At 38.8% G+C, this 15,140-nt stretch overlaps 1 protein-coding gene across 1 annotated transcript; it reads right to left on the bottom strand.

Annotated features, from left to right (window-relative positions):
• Positions 1-13,387: 13,387 nt before the first annotated feature.
• LOC123952219 (olfactory receptor 9A4-like) lies at positions 13,388-14,332 on the bottom strand. The gene has a single exon (XM_046021512.1). It carries the CDS (start codon positions 14,330-14,332, stop codon positions 13,388-13,390), a length of 945 nt encoding a protein of 314 aa, XP_045877468.1.
• Positions 14,333-15,140: the final 808 nt, after the last annotated feature.

Here is a 15,140-nt window from a genome sequence, read left to right as displayed (position 1 = left end):
CTGTCTTGATAAGGCAAAGACTTCTTCATCACTACTGGGGATAAGAAAACTTTCCATCATTTTACCCCACTGTATGTATCTTCTCTTGGGAGACAGAGGATAAGTCTGTTTAAACTGGTGAGCTTTGAATATGAGTTGATCAGTCTCTCCAGTCCTGTATTGCTTACTTCTTATTGTGGACATGTAGCATGATGACATAATGGTCTTCTCAATGATGTCCAAAACAGAGTATGTCGAACCCTATGCTGCATCCTTACTGGTACTGTATAGACCCATCTTGGGGCAGTAGAAAAATGGAACAACATCTAAGACCAACGTCCCTGGTTTCCCCAGATTTTAAATCTCCATTGTATAGAGCATCGGTGTTCTACAAATGAGAACTCTGGAGCTTGAAATAATGTCCCAGGGCAGAATCATCCTTCCCTAACTCCATGTGCCCTGCAAAGTGTTACAAGGAAATAAAAGTGGCACCTGGTACTGACAACAATAGATCGGAGACCAGTAACCCCTGAGGATATCTGAATTTCTACCTCTCATTTTATCCATCCCATTACTAAAATGTCATCTCTTCAAGGGACTCTTGCCAGTTATCCCACCCCAACTATGAATGACTTGCTAATTTTTGGACTTTAGCATTTCTTAGTAGCACTTATTATTACCTGATATGATATGTGTACTTACTTCATTCCTTCATGTAACATGAAGCAAATGCCGCAGTGACTACAACAAACAAAAATCCCTGCCCTGTGGTGCTTATATTCAAGGGGAAGGTGGATGTTAGAACATATACAAGATAAGTAACTGAAATTACGGTGTTAGTTCATTAATCATGCTGAAGTAAATGCAAAGCAAGGAAGATGGACAGGAAATTTAATTATGTTTACTAAATTGTTCATCTGTGACACTAGAATAGAAACTCTATGAGTACAGGGACAGGTTTATATAGATGATATTGTTGAGCTATAAAATAGTGTTGATAAATTGTTGGTCCATGATGGATGAAAGAATGTGTGATATATGATTTAATAGAACTTGTTACTCACCTGAATAGTTGAGCCATACCTCTTAGAGCCTACACTTCCTGGTTTCCCTTTATGGCTCAGGTTACCAATTTCCCTTCCTCACTTCCCTTACTTCTACAACCTCCTCTAAGTTTCTGTGGGCCTTTTAAGAATGGGAAAAGAGGTCAAGGACAGAATTGTTGGGACAGCTCAGTGATCTATATTTCTACAATGTGTGCATAATGAGCACAAGGTGAAAAAAAACAGAAGAAACTTGACATTCTCATACAGCAGTGTCTGTTGCTTCTATGGGACACAAATCTGTTCTCAGCTGTACATGGGGGATTTGGAGAGGAGCCTCATCCATTCCTCAGATTCTAAGCCTCCTTGTTGTAGGAGGCTGCTAAGCCTCGAACTCCCACCCTGGTCTTCTTTGCCATTTTTCTTCCTAGAGAAAAACACTGAGAAGGCACTCACCTCCATGGAGGGGCCTCTCCACAACTTCTCAGGCTCTCGAGGCCTTGGCTAAGGATAACCACTGTCTAGCTACTGATGAGCCATGCATAGGGGCCTGGAAAACTTGTTCAGAAACAGCTTAGGAAAAAGTCCATAAATAACAGTTTTGTGAAGAGCTGAGGGTCTCTTTCTCTCTCTTTCCCTCCCACTACCCTCCTTCCCATGGGGACTTAGTCACTGAGGTATCTCTCCTTAATTAGCCCAGGTTCAGAGCATCCCTAAGCAATCAGTCTGGGGAGAAGAGAACAAACTTTCAGTTATTCCCATCTTTGACCAATTAAGTGTCAGAACTTTCTAAACTTTTTGCTTAATGAGAAAACATGGAATGTCACCAATCAGACACTTTCAGCAACAAGACTGTCTTGACAAGGGCCTCAAGTCTAGGTTATGAAAAGACATCTCGGGCACTAAGCATATGGCACCCCTTCTGCCCTGTATCCTAGACTCTTCCCTGATTCTCTTAGCTACTCAGAGGGAAAATATTATCCTGCAACCCCCCAGCAGGACACATTACAATTGACCTCTAAAATGTGCACTAATATCCAAAAAGCATGCATATTGGTCTCAGTCAAAGCTTTAACTTCACCAGAAATCCTCTATAAAACCTGTCTCCTCCTTTGCTAATTTTAGAGAGAGATGCCTGATGTCTGATGATCCTAACCCTGTGTACTCTCCATGAAAAGGGAAGACGTTCTGCTTCCAAATCCCACTCCATTCTCTGCTATCATCTCAGGTTTCCACTCTTCTGGACATGTGTGCATCTGTATGCATTCTAGCAAGACTCCACCAGTCATTTATTTCTATGGTGTGTCCCTGATTGCCAGCTGGGCACTTCAAAGTGGGGACAGCATAAGGACAGCTAATGCAGGCAGTTATATTTACAACCTAGAACAAGTGACAAATGTAAATTGTAAGTCTGCTGTATGTTAGAGTGAGACAGAAAAAGTGACAGTCACAAAACATTTATCTGGATTTGGGATTTCATTTGTAATACACTTGTTAAGTCTGAGAATGTCAATAGGTGCAAAAGGGTATAAAGTGGGAATAATCTTCCTTCCCATTCCTCACATTGTCCAAGCACAACCATATTGCCATACATACATACATACATACAATTTTAGAAAAAAATTACAAGTATGATCTACATATTCTCTACAGAAAATGCTGTGAAAATTTATTTTAAAACCTTTCTCTCTCACTCGACAACATATCAAAGATAGTGTCGCATATCAACACATGACATCACTTCTTTTTTTTTTTTTTGAGTAGCATTCCGTTACATGGATACCCCATTCTTGATCACTGTTGTTGTTTTCATTTTACTATGAAAAATGATGCTTTAAATACACTTAGAGATGTGTAAGTCCATACACATTGACATTTCTGAACTAAATCCCTAGATTTACACTGCTAGGTTAAAAGACAGATATATTGAAGGTATTGGTTTCCATTAACAGAAAATTATACTCCAAAAACTTTGGATTGATTCGCACTGCCTCTAACACTGTACGATAAAAGCACTCTTGATTTCCTGATGTACTACGAACTTAAGACTAATTCAGAATTTGTTTTACATTGAAGAGAACAAAATTAAGATACCTTAAAAGAAAAATCAAAGGAAATCCTGTTCAAGTGGAAAATGTTTTGAAAGATAAAATTACTAAAACTGTGCAAAAGCTTTTTATCTTGATGAAGTGTCGAGAGTTCTCTTTTGCTCTTGCTTCCCTTGGCCTTTGGCAATGTTTCTAGGAAGGAGTTGCTGCGGCTGAGGTCAAAGAGGCTGCTGCCTATGTTCTCCTTAAGGATTTTGATGGATTCCTGTCTCACATTGAGGTCTTCCATCCATATTGACTCTATTGTTGTGTGTGGTGCAAGGAAATGGTCCCAACACCATTTGTTGAAGAGATTGTCTTTTTTCCATTGGACATTCTCTCCTGCTTTGTCAAAGATTAGTTGACCATAGAGTTGAGGGTCCATTTCTGGGCTCTCTATTCTGTTCCATTGATCTATATGTTTGTTTTTGTGCCAGTACCATATGTCTTGATGATATAGCTCTGTAATAGAGCTTGCCGTCCTGAATTCTCATGCCATCAGCTTTGGTTTCCTTTTTCAACATTCCTTTGGCTATTTAGGGTCTTTTCTGGTTCCAAATAAACCTTAGGATTATATGTTCCAGCTCTGTGAAAACAGTTGATGGATTTTCATATGGATTGCATTGAATGTAGATTACTCTAGGTGGCAGAGACATTTTAACAATACTTGTTCTTCCAATCCATGAGCATGGAACATTTTTCCACTTCTTTGTGTCTTTGTACATAAATATTTTATTCTTATGAAGTCAAATTTCATCTTTTAGTGTCCTGAGATTTGTGTTTTCCTTAGAAAAGTCTATGTCCATAATAGAAGGTAACAAAAAGGAATGAAGAAAAATGAGGAGAGCCACAGAGAAATACAAGAGTCTACTGTGTGCACTAAGTACAAGCAATGGGAACACCAGAAGAATAGGAGAGACAAGGAGATTAAGAAATATTCAAAGAAATGATGGTTAAAAACTTCCAAATTTGATGAAAAACATTAATTTATGCATCCAGGCAAGTCAATGAACTCCAAGTAAAATGAATGCAAAGAGACATGTCACTGTGGCCAGGCTGGTGCAGAGGACGTGGTGCCCCTTGGGTAAGCAGACTCGAGGAATGGAGATGCGCCCCATCGAGTCCTCTCCAGCTTGGTGTTTGAGCTGGATGGCACAGGTTAGGGGGCCTTTGGTGTGACCCCCCCCCCGCAGGCCCTCTTTGCCCAGCCTGGAGTGCCACTTTGGTGATGGGGGTTGGTTGGGGTGGGGGGCATTGGGACTTCATCCAGGACCCTTGCTTTCCTAGCCTTACTCCCTTCATTGGGAAAATTGGCCCAAGTGATGTGCCCCTTTAGGAATTTTTGTTAAAATAGGCTAGGCAGTACTGGACCTTCTCATTTGCAACAACATACTTGCTAGTTAAACAGCTATGGCAGGCAGGAACACTTCAACCAAATAAAGTAATTATGAATTCTTTTTGAAATATTTATGGATGAAATAAGAGGATGCCCAGGATGTGTTTCAAAATAAGCCAGTTGGAGGAGGAATATAGATGGAAGAAGAGAGGAAGCAAGATTGCTATGAGTTTTTTAGTTGGCTAATGTGCTATTTTGTCTATTTTGTATATATTTGTAATTTAGCATTAAAATTTAAATGAAAATAAAATTAATACAAAGACATCCACACACAAATACATAATAGTAAAATTGCTGAAAAACAAGAAAAAATCTTCAAAGCAACCAGAAAAAAAAAAATGACTTCTCACATCCAAGGGACACTATTAAGATTCACAGGTGCCTTCTTATAAACAGGTAAGACAAGAAAGCAATGGGATGACATATTTAAGTGATGAAGGAATAAGACATGATCAATCAAAAATCTTCTTTCCAACCAAAACTATCTTTCAAAAATGAAAGCAAAAGAAAGACATTTAGCTCCCAGAAAAACTCAGAAAATTTGTTGCTAACAGAATCTTCTTACAAGAAATACCAAAGAAAGTTCTTCTGACTAAAAGTGAATGATCCCAGGAAGTAATTAGGATACACACACACACACACACACACACACACACAAAGAAACAGCACTGAATAACATAATTCTGTAATTATAACAAATGCTGTAAGTGCATAATTCTTTCCCTCTCTTCCATTAATTAATTTTGAAATCATTGTATAAAACAATAAGCATATAATCATATTGTTGAGTGGATAACATATAGAAATGTACTATATTTGTCAATGATAGCATAAAGATGATGGGTAGGAACAAAGCTGTTTTGGAGAAAGGAAATGACACCAGTTACCAATTAAAATGTGAGAAATGAATGAATAGAATGAGAAAAGATAAATAAGGTTAATTTAATAAATGCTATGAATATATACTTGTTCTCCTTTCATCCCTCAGCTTCTTTAAAAAAGCACATGAAGTAATAATTGTAACATTATATTGTTAAGTTTTTAACTATAGGAACATAATATGTACACTAATAGCACAAAAGGGAGGAAGTGAAGAGCTTCACTGTTAGTATAAATCTAACATCAATTCCAGGTTAAGTTGGATGTGGCAAGTCCTAGGACATGTACTAAAAAAAAATAGTTTAAAAAAGTGAAAGAACCAAAATATTTAAGTTGTTACTAGAAAATATTAACTTAATGCAAAAATAATATAACCATGTGAAATGCAGTAAAAAAGGTGCATAGCATTTATACACAAGGCAAAAACTTTAGCTGAAAGATAAAAACTGTAAAAAAGAATTAAATGAAAGTACAAATTTTTTAAAAATTGCATGAATGATAGGGAATTCATTTCATAAGCTCATCAAGAGACTTGAAAATAGGCCCTATTGTGTATGTGTGTGTATACATATATTTACATACATATATGCATATATATCGTTAAGTTTTTACTAGCTACTAGTACCATAATATTTTATATTCTCATCATAAATGAATAAAAGCTTTTATTCTCCAACGTTCACATAAAGACTTAATATTCTTAGAGTTTTACTTCTTTCTAATCTAATGGAAGTGATGTGGTTGATGGCTAAGTAAATTTGGGCAAGTTGCTTAATGTCTTTTATAGCTTCTATATTCTCATCTGTTAATAAACATAGGACTACTTACCTCACAGGATATTGCCCATATTGAATAAAATATACAGAAATTATAAATTTGCAATCAATATTTCTTTCCTTCCATTTATATGAAACCAAAACTTTCAGCAATGTTTCTTATGCAGCATATATTTGATATGATTATCTGTTTTGTGTGTATTGAGTTTGAGAAGTTCTTTAGAGATCCTGGATATCAACCTTTTCTCTCTACTGTCATTTGCAAATATCTTCTCCCATTCTGTGGGTTGCCTCTTTGTTTTGTTGACTGTTTCCTTTGCTGTGCAGAAGCTTTTGACCTTGATGAAGTCCCAAAAGCTCATTTTCGCTTTTGTTTCCTCTGCCTTTGGAGACATGTCTTGAAAGAAGTTGCTGTGGCTGATATTAAAGAGGTTACTGCCTATGTTCTCCTCTAGGATTTTGATGGATTCCTGTCTCACGTTGAGGTCTTTTATCCATTTCAAGTTTATCTTTGTGTACGGTGTAAGAGACTGGTCGAGTTTCATTCTTCTACATACAGCTGTTCAGTTTTCCCAGCACCATTTATTGAAGAGACTGTCTTTTTCCCACTGGATATTTTTTCCTGCTTTGTTGAAGATTATTTGACCATAGAGTTGAGGGTCCATATCTGGTCTCTCTACTCTGTTCCACTGGTCTATGTGTCTATTTTTATGCCAGTACCACGCTCTCTTTGTGATCACAGCTTTGTAGTAAAGCTTGAAATCAGGTAACATGATGCCACCAGTTTTATTATCGTTTTTCAACATTTCCTTAGATAGATTTTATGAAGTTCAGGAATGTTCCCTCTATCCTGATACTTTGAAGCGATTTAATCAGGAACGGATGCTGGATTTTGTCAAATGCTTTTTCTGCATCAATTGAGAGAACCATGTGTTTCTTCTCTCTTCTCTTATTGATTTGTTCTATCACAGTGATTGATTTGCGAATGTTGAACCATGCTTGCAACCCAGGGATGAATCCCACCTGGTCATAGTGGATAATCTTTTTAATGTGCTGCTGGATCCTGTTTGCTAGGATCTTGTTGAGAATCTTAGCATCCATATTCATCCTTGATATTGGTCTGAAATTCTCCTTTTTGGTAGGGTCTTTGCCTGGTTTGGGGATCAGGGTAATGCTGGCTTCATAAAAAGAGTCTGGAAGTTTTCCTTCTGCTTCAATTTTTTGGAACAGCTTCAGAAGAATAGGTGTTATTTCTTCTTTGAAAGTTTGGTAGAATTCCCCAGGGAATCTGTCAGGTCCTGGGCTCTTGTTTTTTGGGAGGTTTTTGATAACTGCTTCAATCTCATTACTAGATATCGGTCTATTCAGGTTGCCAATTTCTTCCTGGTTCAATTTTGGGAGTTTACAGTTTTCCAGGAATGCATCCATTTCATCTAGGTTGCTTAGTTTATTGGCATATAACTGTTGGTAATAATTTCTGATGATTGTTTCTATTTCCTTGGTGTTAGTTGTGATCGCTCCCTTTTCATTCATAATTTTATTAATTTGGGCTTTCTCTCTTTTCTTTTGGATTAGTGTGGCCAATGGTTTATTGATCTTATTGATTCTTTCAAATATCATCTTCAATGGGAAAAAGCTTGCAGCCTTCCCGTTGAGATCAGGAACACGACAAGAATGCCCACTCTCACCAATCTTGTTCAACATAGTATTAGAAGTCCTAGCAACGGCAATCAGACAACAAAGAGAAATAAAAGGTATCCAAATTGCAAGGAAGAAGTCAAACTCTCTCTTTTCGCAGATGACATGATTCTTTATATGGAAAACCCCAAAGACTCCACCCCCAAACTACTAGAACTCATACAGCAATTCAGTAACGTAGCAGGATACAAAGTCAATGTACAGAAATATGTGGCTTTCTTATACACTAACAATGAAAATACAGAAAGGCAAATTAGAGAATCAATTCCATTTACTATAGCACCAAGAACCATAAGATACCTGGGAATAAACCTAACCAAAGAGGTAAAGGATCTGTACTCGAGGAACTACAGAACACCCATGAAAGAAATTGAAGAAGACACAAAAAGATGGAAGACCATTCCATGCTATTGGATCGGAAGAATACACATTGTTAAAATGTCTATACTGCCTAGAGCAATCTATATTGTAATGCCATTCCGATCAAAATTCCACCGGTATTTTTCAAAGAGCTGGAGCAAATAATCCTAAAATTTGTATGGAATCAACATTTCCCTAGCAATTCGGGGTCTCTTCTGATTCCATACAAATTTTAGGATTATTTGCAGTACATATTTAATATATAGGTATCAATCAAAATGTATAAAAGTCATACTTAGCATGTTTACTGAAAAAAGTTCCCCATATCCTTGGAACAAAATAACAAAGAAGTGAAGAGAAAAATATGGAATCACATGAACCTGTGTCAAATTGCATTTCTGTTCAGTTTTGAAAATTATCATCAATACTAAAAAAACAATGGAGGTATTTTGATTAGGAATGAAAAAACAAATATTTGTGGTGGCTATGCAAAAGAAATACAAGTTTTAATTACATACCACTCCCTTCTTTTTCCTTACCTTGTAATAAGGAACATTAGTTCATATTAGAAAATTTCATATTTTAATTTGTATCATACACACCAATACTTATGCAACATTTAGTAGGATTATAAAGAAATACCTGTAAGAAATAAAACAGAACAATTGAATGTCATCTCAGATATACATAACAGATACTAAATGGGATCAGCATTTACTTTCACCAAGGAACATTTCCAGAACAAGAGAATACTAAAAACATTCCCAGTAAAAGTACTATTCTCTCTAGTTTTGTTTTGTTTTTGTTTTGTTTTTGCTTTGTTTTGTTTTGTTTTAATTTATTTATTTTCAGCGTAACAGTACTCACTGTTTTTGCACCACACCCAGTGCTCCAAGCAATACGTGCCCTCTCTATTACCCTCCACCTGATTCCCCAACCTCCCATCCCCCATCCCTTCAAAACCCTCAAGTTGCTTTTCAGAGTCCATAGTCTCTCATGGTTCATCTCCCCTTCCAATTTCCCACAACTCCCTTCTCCTCCCTTCTCCCATCTCCCCATGTCCTCCATGTTCTTTGTTATGCTCCACAAATAAGTGAAACCATATGATAATTGACTCTCTCTGCTTGACTTATTTCGCTCAGCATAATCTCTTCCAGTACCGTCCATGTTGCTACAAAAGTTGGGTATTCATCCTTTCTGATGGAGGCATAATGCTCTATCATGTATATGGACCAATCTTCCTTATTCATTCATCCGTTGAAGGGCATCTTGGTTCTTTCCACAGTTTGGTGACCGTGGCCATTGCTGCAATAAACAGCATGGCACTAAGAATACAAAGTACATGTTAAGAGGCAAACATTCAAATTAAGTAAAAATTTGCAGCATACCGTACCTGAGATACTTCAAATTATACATTAGACTTACTTTGAGTATCTGAATTACATGTGAATTAGGAGTTCAAATAAAGCTCTATAACTAGTATTTTGCTTTCTTTTTTTTAATACATTTTTTAGTCTTTATTTAAATTCCAGGTAGTTAACATACAGTGTTATATTAGTTTCAGGTGTACAATATGATGATTCAACACTTCCATACAACACCACTTCCACACAACATACAGCATGATGTGGTGGTCATCACAAGGGCACTCCTTAATCCCCATCACCTATTTAACCCATCCCCCCACCCACCTCCCCTGTGGTAACCATCTGTTTTTTACAGTAAAAAGTCTGTGTTTTGGTTTGCTTCTCTCTCTCCTTTTTTCCCCTTTACTTGTTTGTTTTGATTCTTAAATTCCACATACAAGTGAAATCACATGGTATTTGCCTTTCTCTGACTGACTTATTTTGTTTAGCAGAATACTATCTAGCTCCATCCATGTCGTAGCAAATGGCAAGATTCCATTCTTTTTTGTGGCTGAAAAATTCTCTGTATCACTGAATATCAGAGAAGCACAAATCAAAACTACAACAAGATATCCCCTCACACCTGTCAGAATGGCTAAAATCAACAGCACGATAAACAACAGGTATTAGCGAAGATGTGGACAAAGGGGAATCCTCTTGCACTGTTGGTGGGAATGCAAACCACTGTAGCCACTCTGGAAAACAATATGGAGGTTCCTCAAAAACTTGAAAATAGAACTACCCTACAATCCAGCAACTGCATTACTAAGAATGCATCCAAAGAATACAAAAATGCTGATTCAAAGGACTACATGCACCCTGATGCTTATAGAAGCATTATCTACCATAGTCAAAATGTGGAAAGAGCCCAAGTGTTCAATGACTGATGAAGGCATAAAGAAAATATGGTGTACTATATATATATATATATATATATATATATATATATATATATATACACACACACACACACATATATATAATGTGTATACATACACAAACACACATGTATATATATGCATATAGTGGACTATTCCTAGTATTTATGTTTAGATATCTGTGTTGATTTTCCATATACTAAGCTGGTGTGAAGAGTAGAGATGAAAATAAATAGAGCAAAAGCGATTGAGATTTTGTAGTGTATATAGTAGTAAGGAGATAGTATGAGGCATTTCACTTCATTTTGGAGTGAGAGACACCTGCATGCTTGGAAATTAAAGCCTCACAGGACAGACATATCTGTCTCCCATCTCCCAGTGTGAACATGGAGTAGGCATTCTGGTTGAGAATTATGGACTAAAGGTTTGTGTGCCCTCAAAATCCATATGTAGAAACCCTGACACCCATTGCAGATGATTTGGGTGATGGAGACTCTTGGGATGTTATTAAGTTGAAATGAGGTCAATACTTAGGGCCCTCATCACATAACAACAGTGTCCTTCTGAGAAAAGTCACCAGACCGTGCTACCTCTCTTTCCCAAATATCCACCTTTGAAAGGCCAGTTGAGGACATAGACACAAGGTCACCATCTACAAGCCAGAGAGTTGTCACCAAAAATTAAATTAGCCTGAATCTTGAATATGGACGTTTCTGTCTCCAGAACTATGAGAAATAAATTTATCTTGTGTAAGCCACCAAATGTATAGTGTTTTTTTATGGCAACCCAAGAAGACTAACACAGATAGTAACTTTCTTTCTCTCAAAATCAAAGACCAAGCAGAAGAACATCTTCCTTGGTATACGAGATGTTTAATGCCCCATCACTCTTTCTTGATCAGGAACTCTCCTTTTCTTCTCATAGGCTAGGACATTCAGAGAGGCAGTTTAGAACACCACATCCCTGAGATGCAGGAGGGGAATGGAAATGCTGCTGGAGGAGAAGGGGAAGAAGAGGAAAGCATTACCAGTGGGAGCTTGATTACAAGTCAGAGCTTGATTGGAGGGGAAAGGGAAACAAGGGAAAGGGAAAGAAGGAGAAAGAACAGAAGAGCTCAAGGACAGGGGAGAGAACAAAAAGAAAGAAGATAGTTGGTAGATGAACAAAGGGTGCTCGGGCAGGGTGCAAGAGGCATGGGGAATGACAGGTTGAAAAAACAAAGAAACCATACCTGAGGACAGTGAGGCTCTTTTCTGTCTTCCTACTTTGCCTCTATCAGCCCAGAGACAGCATATGCTGTGCAAAGCCTTGTGTAGATTAGAAAATGCATCCTCTCTGGAGTACTTAAGGAGAAAACATGATATTTTTCTAGGGAAAGCAGACCACAGGAAATGAGCCTGGGGTGGAGGTTCCCTTTGTGTCAGTCTTCAGCACATTCTCCAGCCAATGCAGTCCCATCACAACCCACTGGTTGGCTAGCAGAGCTTGGGCTGGATTTTGTGCCCCTATGCAGTGACATCAACTAGATCCTACTTGGTGATCTTCCCGGTCCTCTCCAAATGGAAGGCATCTACACATAAGACTATTTGCCATCCTATGGAATGCCATCACCCACTGCTGGGAGGCTCAATTATCTCCACCCAATTCAGGGCTGCCAGGAGATCTTACCATTTCATCAACACCATGCCTCAACGACCTTCCTCTAACCTTACAAACTACCGACAACTGCATTGCCATGAAACCATGCCCTGGAATTTGTAAAGAACGGCAAGTTAGGAGGGCAGCTGCTCATTCCTTTGATGCTCCCCACAGAGAAGATCTATGGCAAGGTGCTGAGACACTTGGATTTGGGAGACAAAGAACCAAAGGCATCATGAAGACTGAAGTCTGGGTCTGGGAGCAATCTCAAAGACATATTTAAGACATTGATTTAAGCAGCTATAAAACACAGGATGCTCTCTCTAGACTGAAGTCATTTAATTCTTATTTGTCTCAATCCCCACATATGACAAAAGATTTCTTACCTTCACATCACCAAGACTTACTAAAAGAAAAGTATCCCAATCCCCTTATCACCACTCCACATTGGTGCTGTGGTAAAAGTATACAGTATTGTATTTACTTTACAGTAGCAATGGGACCAAGATAACATGATAGACCGCAAGAGAAGAGGAGAATCATAGAATATTTAAAGTGTGTACAGACAGGGGTGCCTGGCTGCCATAGTGGGTTAAACCTCATCCTTCAGCTCAGTCCATGGTCTCAGGGTCCTGGGATGGAGCCCTGCATCAGCTCTCTGCTCAGCAGGGATCCTGCTTCCCCCTCTCTCTCTACCTGCCTCTCTTTCTACTTGTGATCTCTCTCTGTCAAATAAATAAATCTTCCAAAAATTATTATAAAAATAAATGAAGTGTTTACAGTCATATCACCAAGAAATTGCATAAAAATTATGAAAATCCCCACAATAGTTGATAAAGAAACAAAATAAGCATCTCTCCGTTGGTACTCTGATTATGCTGGATTACTCCCCTCTCCTTCCTTCCACTTCCTTCACCCCTAGGAAATACATCTTCAATAACAGATTATAGGTAAATTAACTGAGCCATAGAAAGCTAAAACAATATGTCTATTTCTTTTCTCTAATCCTCCAGTTTCCCAAGGATATGCTCCCACAGTTCAATAGTGGAATCATCAGAAACAGGAATGGGATTCTAGTGGGCAGAGAACAGGTTTCAGTTTTCTCTGCCTTGTCTCCTTCGGCCCAATTGGGAATTGTACACTACTGATCCTTGGAAAGGTGATGATGGTAAGAGAGCAGCTAGGGTTTTCTAGGTTACTGAAGAATCTATAGAGGATATTACTACCCAAAACGTGGGCAGAGAGGTCTAGTCTTTGAGGAGTTGACTGCAGCGTTTCATACCATCCCAAAGAGCCTCTTTGACTTTGTCATTCCTGAGGGTGAAGATGAAAGGGTTCAGGAAAGGAGTCAACACAGAAATCAACAGGGAAACTATCTTATTGTATTCTGCCGCCTGTGTTTGCTTGGGCTTCACATAGAGGAACAAGCAGCTGCCATAGCCTATCACAACAAAGGTGAAATGAGAGGCACAAGTAGAGAAGGCTTTCCTCCGGCCCGAGGCTGTGGGGATCTTGAGGATGGTAGAGATGATGTAGGTGTAGGAGACAATTGTTGGGGCCAGAGACCCAATGATAATGACAATAGCCATTAAGAAAAGAACAAACTCCGTGAAAAGTGTGTCATCGCAGGACAATTTGAGCAGCTGCCCCCGATCACAGAAAAAATGGTCTAACAGATTCGACTTGCAGAAGGTGAACTGAAATGTGGCATAGACAGGCCATATTTCAGAAAGGAACCCAAACATCCATGACACAATGACCACCCAGATGCAGGTGCGGCTGTTCATGATGATGTTGTACCTCAGAGGGTTACAGACAGCCACGTAACGGTCCACAGCCATGGCTCCCACTAAAGCAAACTCTGTGGTCCCCAGAGCAAGGTACAGGAAAAGCTGGGTAACACAAGCAGCCAGAGATATTATCTGCATCCCAGGGAGCAGCAAACCCCAAAGCATCATGGGCACGATAATCGATGTGATCAGGATCTCCATGGCAGAGAGATGACCAAGGAAGAAATACATGGGAGACTGCAGACGTTTATCAACACACACAATCACAATGATGACTGTGTTTCCCATTAATGTCACCAAGTAGAACAAAAAGAATACAGCAAAAAGAAAGTGGTGTAGTTCTTGGGACCCAGGGAATCCTAGAAGGCAGAACTCAGTGGCACTAGACAGATTGCTCATCATTTAGTCCTTGTTTCTGCTCCTTGTGAAACCTAGGGATCAAAGATTGGTAACATGACTCCACATGGCCCTGCTCTCAAAAGAGAAAGAAGGCAGGTTAGGATGACCAACTTTTCCAACAGAAAATCAAGTAATATGACCTTACTGCTCCCACTTGCACAAAGCCACACCTGAATATGGGCACATGCAATCTACCTCAAGACTACCTGTCTTTATAGGGCAAAGACTTCTTTATTACTATTGGGCATAAGAAAACTTTCCATCTTTTTACACCACTGGATGTGCCTTCTCTTGGGAGACAGAAGATAAGTCTGTTTAAACCAGTCAGTTTTGAATATGAGTTGATCAGCCTCTCCAGTCCTGTATTGTTTAATTCTTATTGTGGACATGTAGCATGATGACATAATGGTCTTCTCAATGATGTCCAAAACAGAGTACGTCGAACCCTATGCTGCATCCTTACTGGTACTGTATGGACCCATCTTGGGGCAGTAGAAAAATGGCACAACGTCTATCACCAACCTCCCTGCTTTTTCCAGATTTTAAGCTTCCATTGTATAGAACATCAGTGATCTACAAATGAGAACTCTGGAGCTTGAGATAATGTCCCAGGACAGAATCATTCTTCTCTAACTCCAGGTACCCTGCAAAGTTTTTCAAGGAAATAAAAGTGGCACCTGGCACTGACAACAATAGATCTGAGGCCAGTAACCCCTTCGGATGTCTGAATTTCTACCGCTCACTTTGTCAATCCTATGATTTAAGTGTTACCTCCTTGAGGACTCTTGCCAGTTATCCTACCCCAACTAGG

Source organism: Meles meles, chromosome 10 (genome assembly GCF_922984935.1).
Source record: "Meles meles chromosome 10, mMelMel3.1 paternal haplotype, whole genome shotgun sequence".
In the NCBI taxonomy this organism is placed as follows: Eukaryota; Metazoa; Chordata; class Mammalia; order Carnivora; family Mustelidae; genus Meles; species Meles meles.
Note: the sequence above shows the minus strand (reverse complement) of the source record. Positions and strands in the feature narration are given on the sequence as shown.